This window comes from Rissa tridactyla, chromosome 7 (genome assembly GCF_028500815.1).
Source record: "Rissa tridactyla isolate bRisTri1 chromosome 7, bRisTri1.patW.cur.20221130, whole genome shotgun sequence".
NCBI lineage: Eukaryota > Metazoa > Chordata > Aves > Charadriiformes > Laridae > Rissa > Rissa tridactyla.
The window spans coordinates 18,445,586-18,458,905 of NC_071472.1; the positions used below are offsets into that span (position 1 = coordinate 18,445,586).

At 64.8% G+C, this 13,320-nt stretch overlaps 1 protein-coding gene across 1 annotated transcript in view; it reads left to right on the forward strand.

Annotated features, from left to right (window-relative positions):
* Window positions 1-7,005, forward strand: part of ASIC4 (acid sensing ion channel subunit family member 4) — a 28,133-nt gene extending 21,128 nt beyond the window's left edge. Inside the window, exons 2-10 of the mRNA XM_054209013.1 lie at window positions 3,263-3,407; window positions 3,599-3,726; window positions 3,818-3,977; window positions 4,712-4,768; window positions 4,866-5,019; window positions 5,413-5,504; window positions 5,823-5,902; window positions 6,263-6,367; window positions 6,623-7,005. Of these exons, the coding sequence (XP_054064988.1) occupies window positions 3,263-3,407; window positions 3,599-3,726; window positions 3,818-3,977; window positions 4,712-4,768; window positions 4,866-5,019; window positions 5,413-5,504; window positions 5,823-5,902; window positions 6,263-6,367; window positions 6,623-6,742 (1,041 nt within the window). The 3' untranslated portion in view covers window positions 6,743-7,005. The remainder of the gene's footprint in view (window positions 1-3,262; window positions 3,408-3,598; window positions 3,727-3,817; window positions 3,978-4,711; window positions 4,769-4,865; window positions 5,020-5,412; window positions 5,505-5,822; window positions 5,903-6,262; window positions 6,368-6,622) is intronic.
* The last annotated feature ends 6,315 nt before the right edge of the window (window positions 7,006-13,320 follow it).

The window sequence follows — 13,320 nt, forward strand, 5'->3', positions numbered from 1 at the left end:
GTAACTCAGCTGGGCGCCACAGGCACCTCTGCCTTCCCTATGTGCCCCTGCCACCGGGCCCCTGTGCCTGGGGCTGCAAGGGACAGGGGACAAGGCCACTGCCACCACTGGACCTTTTCCTCTAGCCCTGTCCTACGCCGATCCCTGTCCCTAAGCTGCCTGTCCTTACGTGCCCCAGCCTCTGCATCCCGCCCCTATCCTTTGCCCCGCTCCAGGGTGATTGCGATGCTGCCTGGAGATGTCTGAACCGACATGAGATGGAAGCGTTCAGAGAAATGACATTTCCTCCAGCCTGGGAAGCTCATCCTCAATTTAAAGAAAACTAATATAAAAGCTGCTCTGGTGTGCAAGGGGATGATGGTATCAGGCTGGCAGCCTCCGGCTCTCGGAGCCTCAATAAATCTCAGCAAGGAGCCGAGCCACCTCCAGCAGCCCCACGCAGACACGCCGGCATGGCGGGGGACGGGGGGAGGGGGGCTGAGCGTGTCCCGGGGATGGTGCAGGGACACGCAGGCTGGAGGGGGCAGCTCAGTGTGGGATGGGGTGACCCACTGGGCTGGCCCCGGGGGTGCAGAGAGCCCACGGCAGTGCTCCTGCTCACTCCGGCACTGTGCTGTGGTGGGGACGGTGCCAGGAGCGGTGACAGCTCTGGGGCGTGGGGCCATGTGGGTGGCGAGGGCATTGTGTCCCCAGGGAGATGAGCTCTGCCCCGGGGAAGCACCGCAGCCCCGCAGGAGCGTTTGCTCCTCCAGCAAAGCGAGCAGCGGCACAGGAATCCCGCGGCGGGCGGGATGGGGACCGTCCATCCCCAGGACACACCGGGCTGGGCTGGGAGAACGGTTGCTGGGGATGGAAGGACGGTGGGAATGTGTCCGGCGGGGCCGGCGCTGCGCACCCTCTGCATCCCAAACGCGGGGCCCTGCTGCCCCCTGCCTGCGGCTGCCGGCAGCCGGGAGCCGGGGTACCGGGGAGCCGGGGTACCGGGGAGCCGGGGAGCCGGGGTGCCGCGGCTTGGCCCTGGCCAGAGGGGTGGGCTTTGGGTGCCTTCGGGCTGGGCTTCTCCCAGCTGCAGGGCAGGGCGTGCGATGGAGGTGGGGTGGGAGGGAAGTGGCCTGCCACCCCTGGGTACCGGAGATGCTGCCTCCCTCAGCTCGCCTCCCTCGGCGTCCATCCCATTCCCAAACCCCACTCCTGACCTGCCTGACGTCTTCCTGTGCCGGTCACCAAGCTGCCAGCTTGGGTCCTGGCCGGGTCCCCGGGATGGCTACAGAGTCACTCCTTGCTCAGGCAGCAAGGCTGGCGGCGTGGATGGTGCTGGGAGTCACTGCAGCTCCCCTCTTTCCACTCCTCCCTTTCCTGGGCAGCATCCTCCTGCCCAGCTGCCATGGAGCAGCAGGGTTGCTGCCCTTCGGGGGGACACCATAGCCCTACTTGGTCCCAGGGCTGTGGAAGCTGCGGGACGCCCTCCTCGTCAGGGCTGGTGACAAAGGCGGGTGCCTGGGAGCGGCGGCAGCGGGAGATGAGAGGATGCCGGGGAGCGCAGTGCTGAGCTTTGAAGGCACCCTGACAGGCTGTCGGGGCCCTGCCAGCCGCGCTGACAGCCTGGTGCAGAGACACCCCCCAGCTGCCGCTGCTGCGCTCTGATCACAGCCTCACCGTCACTTCAAAGCGCCCACGGGGCTCAGGTGGGCTCCCACGCAGTCCCCTGTCCCATGGCTCTATTCCTCCTGCCCCATGGCCCCACTTCTCCTGCCCCACAGGGCCCAGATCCACTGGGGTCCCCAGCTCCAGGGCAGGGGATACCAGAGTACAGCATTGGGGACCGAGGTACACATGTGGTCCCGAGCAGCGCTGGCAGGAGGTGATGGCCACCCAGGCTTGGCACTGTCCTGCTTCTGTGGGCCAAGGACCCCAGCCCCAGAGCAGCCGTGTTTGCCACCCTGGACGCCCAGGCAGGGATCTGGAGGCTCTGCAGTGCCTCAGCAGGGGACAATGGGGACAAGCCAGGGCGCAGCATCCCTAGGCACAGGGATCATACAGCCTGGCTGGGACAGGACATCACCGTCCAGAGACAGGTGCCCACCATGCTGGGGTGCTGCCCATTCACCCTGCCTGGGGCAATGCAACACACCCCTCTGTCCCAGCCTGGCTCCGGGAGGAATTTTCCATTCCCGAATGGAGGTTGGGGGAAGGCGTGTGTTTGCGGCAGCCCCCTCCTCTCCCTCCCCTCGCCCGTCACTGGAGCGGCTCAGGAAGGCGTCTGCCACGTTCGTCTCCAGGAAGGTGCGGAGCAAAAGCCTCCCGGGAGAGAGAGCTCCCTGGAGGGGACCAGGGACCTCGGGCGGCCTTGGGGACAGCCCGCACCCCACTTTTCAGAGGAGCCACCCTGCCTACAGCCATGCCGCTGCCCCTTGCCTGCTGCCGGGACGAGGAAGCAGAGGCTCAGGATGATGGGGCTGCCCAGCTCGCCGTCGGCGTCCTGCGAGCCACCAGGATCCCCGGGCTGCACTACATGTGCACCCGGCCGCAGTCCCGCCTGCGCCGCCTGCTCTGGAGCCTGGCCTTCCTGGCCTCCGCCGGGCTACTGGCCACAGGCACTGCCGACCGCCTGCACCACCTGCTCTCGCACCCCGTGCACACCCGGGCACGCCTCACTCGGGCCCCCCAGCTCCGCTTCCCAGCTGTCACCCTCTGCAACCCCAACCGGGCACGTTTCCTGCGCCTCACCAAGCCCGACCTCTACTCAGTGGGGCAGTGGCTGGGCCTGGCCCAGGAGAACCGCTCGCTGGTGCCCGAGATGCTGGACGTGCTGGGGGAGGACCGGCGCGCCTGGCTGACGCGTCTTGCCAACTACTCGCGCTTCTTGCCGCCCCGCCACTCCGAGCGCACCATGCAGAGCTTCTTCCACCGCCTGGGCCACCAGATTGAGGACATGCTGGTGGAGTGCCGCTTTCAGGGAGAGCGCTGCGGCCCCCAGCACTTCACCCCCGTGAGTCCCCTCCTGGCAGGGGCAGGACAGCTGGGCTTCCCCATGGGTGCTGGGAGAGATGCTTCACACCCCACCCACACCCAGCAAGAGGGAGGGGTGGCAGCATAGTGGGGGGAAGCTTAGTTGAGCCCTTCTAAGGACCGTGCAAGACTGTTCCCCCCTTCCATCACCTCCATGGGATTGGGAAGGGGTCTCCCTGGACCTCACCCTGCTTGCAGAACACCCGGCCAGATCCCTGCCTGCCCCCTCAACCCCCGCTTTCTCCATCCCCAGGTCTACACACGCTATGGTAAGTGTTACACCTTCAACGGGGACCGGAGGAACCCGCGGGTGACCCGCCAGGGTGGCATGGGCAACGGGCTGGAGATCATGCTGGACATCCAGCAGGAAGAATACCTGCCCATCTGGAGAGAGACCAGTGAGTGGGGCTGCAGCGTGGACAGGGGACGAGTGAGGGGTGCTGGGAGGGAGGGCTGCTGGGCAAGCAGGGCACCCCGGGGTGGGCTATGGGGCAAGTGGGGCACTGGAGGGGTCCTGGGCCCCAGGGTGCAGGTCCTGGGTGGGTGCAGGGGTAAGACTGAGGGCTGTCCCTGTGTCCTTCTCCCGCAGACGAGACGTCATTCGAAGCTGGCATCCGGGTCCAGATCCACAGCCAGGACGAGCCGCCCTACATCCATCAGCTGGGCTTCGGTGTCTCGCCCGGCTTCCAGACCTTCGTGTCCTGCCAGGAGCAGCGGGTAAGGCGAGATGCCCCACAGCCCCCGGGGAGGTGCCCGTGGGCACCCAGCCTGGCATGGCCCTGCAGCGATGTCCTTCTCACCCTGGCAGCTCACCTACCTGCCGCAGCCCTGGGGGAACTGCCGGGCCAGCGTGCAGGGGGAACAGACGCTGCCCGGCTACGACACCTACAGCATCGCCGCCTGCCGCCTGCAGTGCGAGAAGGAGGCCGTGGTGCGGAGCTGCCACTGCCGCATGGTCCACATGCCAGGTGAGGGATGCGTATGACAGCGTGTGGGCACCCCACTGCCCTGAAAGTCCTGCCCAGGGCTGCCCTGGCCCCCTACAGCCTGCACCCTAAGATCACCCCTGCCCCGTCCTTCTGCACCTGAGGGTACCTGCCTGCCCGTCCCTCTGCACCCAAGAGTCCCCCCTGCCCCATCTCTCTGCACTCAAGTGTCCCTTCTGCCCCATCCTTCTGCACCCAAGTGTGTCCCCCTACCCCACCACTCTGCATCCAATGACCACCACTTACCCCATCCCTCTGCACCCTAGTGTCCCCCCTGCCCATCCGTTTGCATCCAAGTTTCCCCCCCTGCTCATCCCTCTGCATCCAACTGTGTGTCCCTGCCCCACTCCTCTGCATCCAAGGACCACCCCTAGCCCATCCCTCTGCACCCAAGGGTCCCTCCTGCCGCATCTCTCTGCACCCCAGGGTGACCCCTGACCGTCCCTCTGCACCCAAGGACCACCCCATCCCCTCTGCACGCTGGGTCCAGCCCCTGTCCTACCCTCCTTACACCCCCGATCAGCCCCTTCCCTGTCTGCTTTGTACCAAGGGGCCACCCCTGTCCTGGCCATCCTGCACCCAAGGGCCACTGTCCCCATCCCCTCTGCACTAAGGGGCCACCGCTGCCCCACTGCCTTTAAGGGAGTGAGTCGAGGGTGGGGGGCAAAAGCTGGCCAGACTCCCACCCCCACCCCCAATGAGCTGCTTCTCCGTAGGCAATGAGTCCATCTGCTCCCCCAATGTGTACATCGAGTGTGCTGACCACACGCTGGGTAGGTGCAGTGCCGGGCGGGCGGCTGGGGGCCCACCGGGTGCCCCCAGGGAGGGGGCCAGAGGGGTGCAGCCATGCCGATGGGTGTATGCCCCCAGACGCAGCGGTGGACGACAGCCAGGAGCGCTGCAGCTGCCCCACGCCGTGCAACCTGACGCGCTACGGCAAGGAGATCTCCATGGTGCGCATCCCCAACAAGGGCTCAGCGCGCTACCTCGCCCGCAAGTACAACAAGAACGAGACCTACATTCGGTGAGTTGCCATTGATGGGGTGTACTGGGGGGAGTGGGGTGGGCAGGGGGCTGGGGACCTGGGGACCCTCCACCCCACTCCTGGCAGCGTGCAGGAAGCAGGTCCTGGCACACACGGTCCCTGCAGCATCCTCTGCCCAGGGGTGGCTGCCACAAGATCATCTCCCCAACCCAGCTGTGTCCTCCCAGCCCTCCTGCCAACATCTCCCCACCCCGCGGTCCCTTCCAGCCTGGGACGTGCCCCTTCCATGTCCCCACCGCACCGACCTGAATAACTCACCAGGGCCCTGGGAGCACCTGGGGGGTGGGGGACAGGGTGGTGAGGTTGGGGAGCAATGGAGGTGGGAGGGTTGGGGACCAGCCCTCCTTGTCGAGCACTGCAGTGTCCCCACAGGGAGAACTTCCTGGTGCTGGACATCTTCTTCGAGGCGCTCAACTACGAGGCCATTGAGCAGAAGAAAGCCTACGACCTTGCCGGGCTTCTCGGTGACTCCCTCCGGCTTCCCGTGGGACCCGGATGCGTGGAGCTCTATGTCCCAGCCCCGGGACGATGTGGGGCTGGTTGAGGAGGGACCACACAGGGCAGGAGCCAGCCCCAGACTGGCTGAAGGGTGGCATGCTGCTGGCCGTCCCCTGTTCCGCATGTCCCCTGCTCCCTCCGTCCTGCTGCCCCTACCCCTATGACGGCTCTGTCCCCCTCTGTCTGGCAGCCCTGGCACTGCCCGCAGCCCTGCTGGCCCACCCTGGGCTCCCTGAGGGATGCATGGCAGCTCCTGGTGACCATCTACCCCTCCTCCTCCCCAGGGGACATCGGGGGACAGATGGGCCTGTTCATTGGCGCCAGCATCCTCACCATCCTGGAGATCCTGGACTATGTCTATGAGGTGCGCTGAGCCCTCGGGGCTGTGGCTCAGCAGTAGAAGCGGGGCCATTGCACACAGGCGAGGTGCAGAGCGGGGGTCAGGCTCCCCGGGGAGGGGGTGATGTGCGTGGCCATCCCACAGGGTCATTACAGCCCCCAAACCAGGGAACTGCCAGCAGGAGGCAGTGGGAGGAGGACGGGTCCCCTGGCATCCCTCAGTGGCCTGAAGACAGGGCAGGTGGTTGGCAGAGGTGCTGTCCCCACCGTGTCCCTGGGCTGGGCAGGGGAGCGGGTGGCAGGTCTGTGCCGACTGGGATGTCCACACACGAGAGTGCCACCTGCGTGTGGGTCTGGGGCTGACCCCTGCCCCGTCTGCACCCAGGTGATCCGGGACAGGGTGAGCCGGGTCCTGCGCCGCTCCAAGCAGCCCCTGAAGAAGCCCTCGGGCAGCATCGCCACGCTGGGACTGGAGGAGCTCAAGGACCAGGTAACCCTGGGGGGTTCGACTGCCTGGGGGGCTGTGAGGACAGGGCCTGGGCAGCATCCACATCTATCCTGGGGGAAGGGGCATTGTCCCAAGAAAGAGGGACAGCAGGGCTTCATGTTTGGTGCCCTCAGGCTGGGTGACAGGGAGCTGGGTGCCCCTGGGAGGGCTCCTGGGGGCGGGCTGTGCTGGGCAGGGGGCTGGAGGGGACAGGGTGCATGGGGTCTGTGCCCACCCCACTGACTGCCATCCCCACAGAGTCCCTGCGAGACGCTGGGCCGGCACGTGGAGGGAGCCTACAACGCGGGCATCCTGCCCAACCACCACCACCGCCACCACTACCCTCACCAGGGTGTCTTCGAGGACTTTGCCTGCTAGGCCAGCTCGGGACTGGGGGGAGGCAGCCCCCCGCCACCCCCCTCCCCACGGTTCGCATGGAGAGGGACCTCGGCACTGGGTGCAGTGGGCGCAGGCCCCCCGCCTCCCCCACCCCACTGCCAGCACCGGCCGCGCCGCTCGCCCCCCGGGGATGCCACCAGAGCTGCCTCAGCACCAGCACTGGAGCGGCCCCCCAGCCCTTTCGCCCGTCCCCTCCGCTTGCCCCCGGCGCGAGGGCTCGGCCCCGTCTCAAGCACACGGCATTGAGGGGGACGGGCACGCCGTGGGGGTTTGGGGGAGCAGCGGGGCGTGGGGCAGAGGGGCTCTGGCAATGCGGAGCGTGCAGGGGGAGAGCTGGGGTTTCTGCGAGCCCCTCCAAGCCCTCCCCTGCTGAACCCTCCTGGGTGAGGGTCTCTGCCCTGCATGGTCTCCCCCAGGAGAGAGACATGCCTGCAACAGCTTCCCCCCGGCACAGGGACCACTCCCCCCCACCTTCCTGCTGCAGGGCAGGGCAGCATTGCAGGGCACCCCTCTGAGCAGCGTGGCCCCCCCCGGCCAGCCCAGGGACACCCCACCTGCAGACACACCTGCATGGCACCACCCTGACCCCTGGCACCACCACCACTGTGACACCCCCACCTCCCAAACATCTGCCCACCCTTCCCCAAACCCATGCAGCCTGCCAGGGCTGCAGCCCCCCCCCCATTGCTGTTCCCAGCCAGACCCCTGCACTGTGACCCCCCCCTCCTCACTCCAGTGTTGATCCCCGATAGCCCCTGGTCATTGCGGCACTGCAAACCTACCACTTTCCCCGTGGCCTGCCCCCAGTGCCACCGTACTCACTCCCCCCCTCGGCCCTCCCCATCCTCTCCTTGCCCAGGTATTGCTCAAAGTGGCTCATCCCGTGGTTGCAGCCGCCTGGCATAGCCCAGGTGACGCGGAGGGGAGGTCCTGTCCTTGCTCCCCTGCCTGTCGCCTCTCTTTTGCACCGTGCACGTACCCCTTGCCACGCTCCCACCCCCCCAATCCCACCCCCCCACCCCGGGTGCTGAGCACCCGCTGTGCCTCCCCCAGACTGTACACGGTTAGGAGGGTGCCCCGTGCCCAGCACCGCCCAGACAGCCACAGCCCAACCCACCGTCTGGACCCTCAGCCGGGACCGGCCCCCACAGCCCTCCTGCCAGCCCCGAGGTAGCAGGACCCACGGCAGGACCCATGGCAGGACCCACAGCGCTCCCCCTGTCCTGTCAGACATTGCGTCCTCCCCCTCCATTGTAGCAGACACCAGCGCAGGGCAAACCGCCCCAAAAATATCTCAGGAGGCGGGGGGCGGGCTGGCAAAGCCCCCCTTGACACACACACGCAGCAGAGGGGGACCCTGGGGCAGGAATTTGGGACCCCAAGGGGAGGCTGAGGTTGAGCCAAGTGGTCCCTGACCCCGCCAGTTTGGTGCCCATCCTCGGTCCCCGCAGATGGAACATGGCCATGATGCGCCGTGGCCAAAGCCATAGATGCAGGAGGAGCCATCGTCCTTGCAGCCCCACATGAGGAAGATGCAGGGCAGGGACCGGAGCACCGGCCTGGTGACATGCTCGGCCGCCTTGGCTCTGGGTCCGTGCAGCCCAACAGCCCCCCAAAATATGCACCTGTGTGGAAATGTGTCCCCCGTTGGTGCAAACACCTGGCTGTGTGGTGTCCCCTGCACAGGGGGACACAGTGAGCATGCCAGCAGGGCATGTTCCACAGTGCTGCTCCCCAGGGAGACCCTCCAGAGCACCCCATGCCAGCTCCCCACAGGGTCCCCCTGCACCCACCACCCAGGACCAAGCAGGGATGTCCCCGAGGGGTGCCATGGCCGTGCCAGCCAGCCTTACACCACGGTCTCCTGTGGCAGGCAGTGGGGGTGCAGGATGTGGCCCCCTCCCTGCCAGCGGGAGCAGCGAGCCCTGAGCGGGGTGGGCACGGGCACCGCGGTGGGAGGGCCGGCACGGATGCCCTCGTGCTGGTGAAGGTGAGAGATGTGCGTCACTATTTTATAAATGTACAAACGCTCCCTAATAAAGAGGCACAAGTAGGTGTGGAGCTGCATGCAGGGGCTGGGGGGAGCAGGCAGGGCTGGTGGGGGGGGATGGGACAGAGAGGGAAGGTGGCAGTCCCACCCCTGGGGGGAGGTGGTGGTGGGACCTGGGGAGCATTTTGCAGCTATGCATTCATGCTGGGCACCACGAGAGTCAGCATGCCCAGTGGACCGAAGGCGAGCATCTCTGCATCGCTGCCTGCAGAAAGTCCTGCCCACTGCCCAGCAATTCGTGCCGGCTGGGCACCAGAGCCATGCCACAAGCCCCAGATCGCTCCGTGAGGCAGGGTGGGCACCCCACCAGAGCCCTGCCTGCTCTATTGGCCCCGGGCAGGCGGTGTGGTGGGGAGGACGGGCTCCATCCACCTGGGGGCGGCCGCAGGGCGGGGAGCAGACCTGAGGACCTTCAACCTGGGAGTGCCATGGGGGCTACTACATGGATGCCATGTGTCACAGTGATACCCCGCACCCCTGCCCACAGACAGGCCCTCACACAGGACACATTTGCCCATGGGATGGCCCCGTGGTACCCAGGGCCCCTCCACTCCCACTGCTGTTATCAGCACCAGGCACAGCCCCTATCAGTTAAAGGTCAGTGGTTACACTGGCACTGCCCTCACACGGCATCACCAGCACAGTGCCAGCAGCTGCCTGCTCATCCAACACCCGCTGTGGGCCATGCGCCCTGTCCCCCGCATGGGGCAGGATGGCACATGAGGTGCCAGGGCTACCATCAGCCATCCCACAGCGAGACCTCCAGCAGGAGCCTTGCAGGTGCCGTGGGCAAGGGGTGCAGGGTGAAACCGAAATGGGGGAGGCGGAGAATGGGGGGGAGCCAAGGGGGGCCCTGCTGGGGCAAGGCCCTGGGGCTTTCCCTGGCAGAGGTGCTCCTCCAGCTCCTGCTCCTCTGGACCCTGCTCCATCCGTCCTGGCCACCCTGCGGCACAGAGAAAGGGGACAAAGCAGGAGACAGGGGCTGGCCTCATGGTGAGGGCTGCCAGCACAGGGCACTGCAGGTTTCCCTCTAAACCAGTGATGGCTGAAGATACCCAGGTTAACTGGGTGCAGCTGGGGCACAGGACCCCATCACACAGCTCACGCCATGCCCTGTTGAGGGGAGCACCAGGGCTGGGTCCTAAAGGGAAAAGTGGGGAAATAGCTTCATCCACCACATCTTTTCATCCCCTGGTAAGAGGATCAGGTCCCTTTGGGGTCCCTTGGGATGAGGCTGTCCCTGCCACTGGCTCCTGAACCATCTGCCCTGCCACAAAGCCACCTTCATCCACACCAAGGCCATGACTGGGAGCTCGTACTGCCTCCTGCTCTGCTGCGAAGGTGAGCTGGAGGGGCTGAGCGAGGAGGAGAGCAGAATCAGGCAGCAAGCCCAGCGCGCAGCAATGGAAATGCGGGAGGACAGGCTGAGGAAGGACCAGGTCCTGATACAAAACCTGAAGGTCATGGTGGTGCATGGGGAGGGCAGGGGGGTGAGAACTGGGTGTAGCACTGCGCCATGGTCACAGAGATGCTGCTCTGGCATCTCATTTCCCATCTCCAGCAAGCAGCTTTCCGGAAAATACCCTGCAAAGCCAGATCCTACACCTACGAGAAAATAAAGGTGATTTTGGAGGAGCAGGAGTGAAGCACAGCCAAAGGAAAGGCTGAGCTTCATGGGTGGCCCATCTCAGTTCCCTGAGGCTGCCGGCAAAGTGGCCTCAGGACAGATCCCGGGAGCCCTGTAGTGGTGACTTAATGAAGATTCAACATAAAGTTATTTTTATCTGTTGCTGTCAGCATCTCTGACTGTTAATTTGGCAAGATCCTGGTGGCACCTGGAGGTGACACCTCCTGTAGGGTCTCCCACCACCTCCAAACAGGACAGGCAGGTGAGGTGACCCCCACACACACCTGCACCATGCCTGATGTCCCGGTGCAGCAGGCGCTGGGCTGAGGAGGACCAGCAGGACAACCCATGTTTAGGAGCCCAGGCCCAGCCCCAAACCTCAGTGCTGTGGTCCCCAACTCCCCCCTCCCACGCTGCGCCCATCCAAGAGCCACCAGGGGTCGCGTCCTCCCCAGGGACGGGGCTGCTGCCACCCAGGGCTCGCCGGGCTGCAAAGCGACACCAGCCCAGCCCAGCGCTGCTGGAATCGCCCGTAATGAGCCACATGAAATAGCTGGGGCATAATTAGAAGGGGATCCTCTACGGTGAAACAGGCCCTTAATTTTAACAAACACAGTCCTCTGGACAAATGCCAGGCACCTGACCACGGCAGGACTGTCTGCGCTGGTGACGGCTCCTGCCACCATGTATGGGACATCCCTGGCAGGCAGCTCCTGGGGGATGCAGTGCCGGCCCCAGGGAGGGAGCAATGGGATGGCGCAGCTGGCGAGGATCCCTTCTGCCCATGGGATGTGCATCTCTGGGCACTTCCCACCATGCATCTACGGCCCCACACCGCAATTACGGCTGGTCCTGGGGAAAAGCTGTGTTTCAAAGAAAACAAACCATCCAGCTTGGGAGCGGAGGGGCTGGAAGTGAGCCCTGGGGTGCAACCATGGGACACGTGGCCTTGCTGCTGTCACCTCCCCATCACCTCCTGCCCAGAGATGCTGGTGGTAGGAGGCAACACCTGGAGAAAGGAATGACCCTCAGCATCTCCTGGTGACCCGAGCATGCCAAGCTCGCTGCTTCACTCCTGGATGTTTCCCCACAACCTGGGAAAAAGGACCGGTGGCACCCACTGGTGGGGCCAGGCAGAGGACACAGCCCTCGCTTTCCAGCGCTCGGCTCCTGACGGTGGGCAAGCAGGCTGGAGAAACCAAGGAGGCAATTAAAATCAAAATCCAACCGAGCTGTCTGTCAATCCTCCCAGCCCCAGAGCTTTGGGTTCCTGCAGTCTGCCCACACCGGGGCCGTGTGTCCCCAGAGGGGACATCCCCAGGCACAGCTGGGTGCGCTGACAGCCCCGTGCAGGGCAACCCCCGCAGGCAGGCACAGCCAGCAGCAGCCCTGCCTGCACTAACAGCTCACGGCTGTTTCCCTCTTCATCAAAAGGCTCTGATTTCCCCGACCTTGGACAGAAAAGCCCCTGGCCAAAGCCCCCCAGCACCCTCCAGAGGGGCTCGGCAGCGCCTTGGGCTGTGGCCCGTGGCATTGGGCACACGCAAAGCCCGGCATCTCCCTGCCTGCTCCTCCTTAAGCAGCAGGAGCTTCTCCTGCCTTTGCTTGTGGCCAGGAGGAAATGTTTGCCAGGGTCAGGTCCCGCTCTGCGGCCGACAGAGCCGATCCTGTGGGCAGGCAGGGAGGCACCGCTGGCCCCTTCCCAAGGAAAGCACAGGGATGAAAGGGCACTGCGCTTCCCCTTGCCCTCCAGCCCTCTCCTGGCATGACCGCGCTTCCTACATCCTCCCAAAGGTCAGCCATTGAGCTGATTAACATTGCCGGGGCTGAAGTAACACTGCCGCGGGCTTTACCGCAGCCAGAAGTGACCCAAGCAGGGCCGAAGAAGCAGATTTTGCCTTCCCTGTCCCCAGGCTCACTGCTGCTTTTGCACAGAGGCACCTGCATGACGGCACGGGGAAACAAATTGGTGCAGGGGGAGGAGAAGAGCAGAGCAGTGGCTTGGGTTTTTCCCAGTTTAAGTCCCTTTCCTTGCCACGGGTCAGGAAGGAGCGGGGAGGCAGCGCCCGCCCAGCCCCGGTGCAGACAGCCAGAGCCCTCACGCCTCTAAGTGCTTTGCTCTGAGCCAGCCCTTCACACCCTCCTCCAAAAAATGCCCCAAGAGGAAGTTGCGCTGCTCTTCTCGAAGGCCGTAACGGTGAGCCAGTAACGCTTTTAGAAAATTTTCTCGGGGGGAAGCAGAAGTCTGCAGGCAGTAGATATGTGTTTCCTCCTGCCCCCTTGGGAAAATTGCCCTTTTGCTGCTCTGCATCCGTGCAAAAATCCACACGTCGTGTGGAAGTACTGGTCAAACCTGAACAGGGATTGCAGAAAGTCCCTGTCTGCTCAGCCGCCCACGTCCGTACCCGGGGCACCGCTCCTCCCTGCCTCTCTCAAGGGTGTCACCGTCCCGCTCCGGCGCCCTGCCTGCGCCTGCCAGCCCCACGCGGGCAAGAGGCAGGCAGAGAGCGGTTGTGCCCCATGTCGCCATTGTCACAGGTCTCTGCCATTGCCCAGTGAGCCCATTTACTTCACCCACGTACAGGGAGGTTGTTCTGGGCCCTGGCCAAGCTGGCCAGCCTGCTCCCGTCACCAAACCCCTTCCCAAACCTTTGCGCACCCTCCCATGGGGTTTCGGTATGTTTTGATGCTGCAAATAACCTGGCAAACACCAAAGCGGCTTCAAACCCTGCCAGCTCCTTTTAAAAGGGAGCAATAACCGTGCTGGGAGTGCCTTGAGCACTGTCATTTGCTTCTATGTATGTCGGGGGGGGGAACTTGACTGGTGTTGACAGCGTGGAGCGTTAGGTATGCAAATAGCTCTAACTCAGTCTGGGCAAA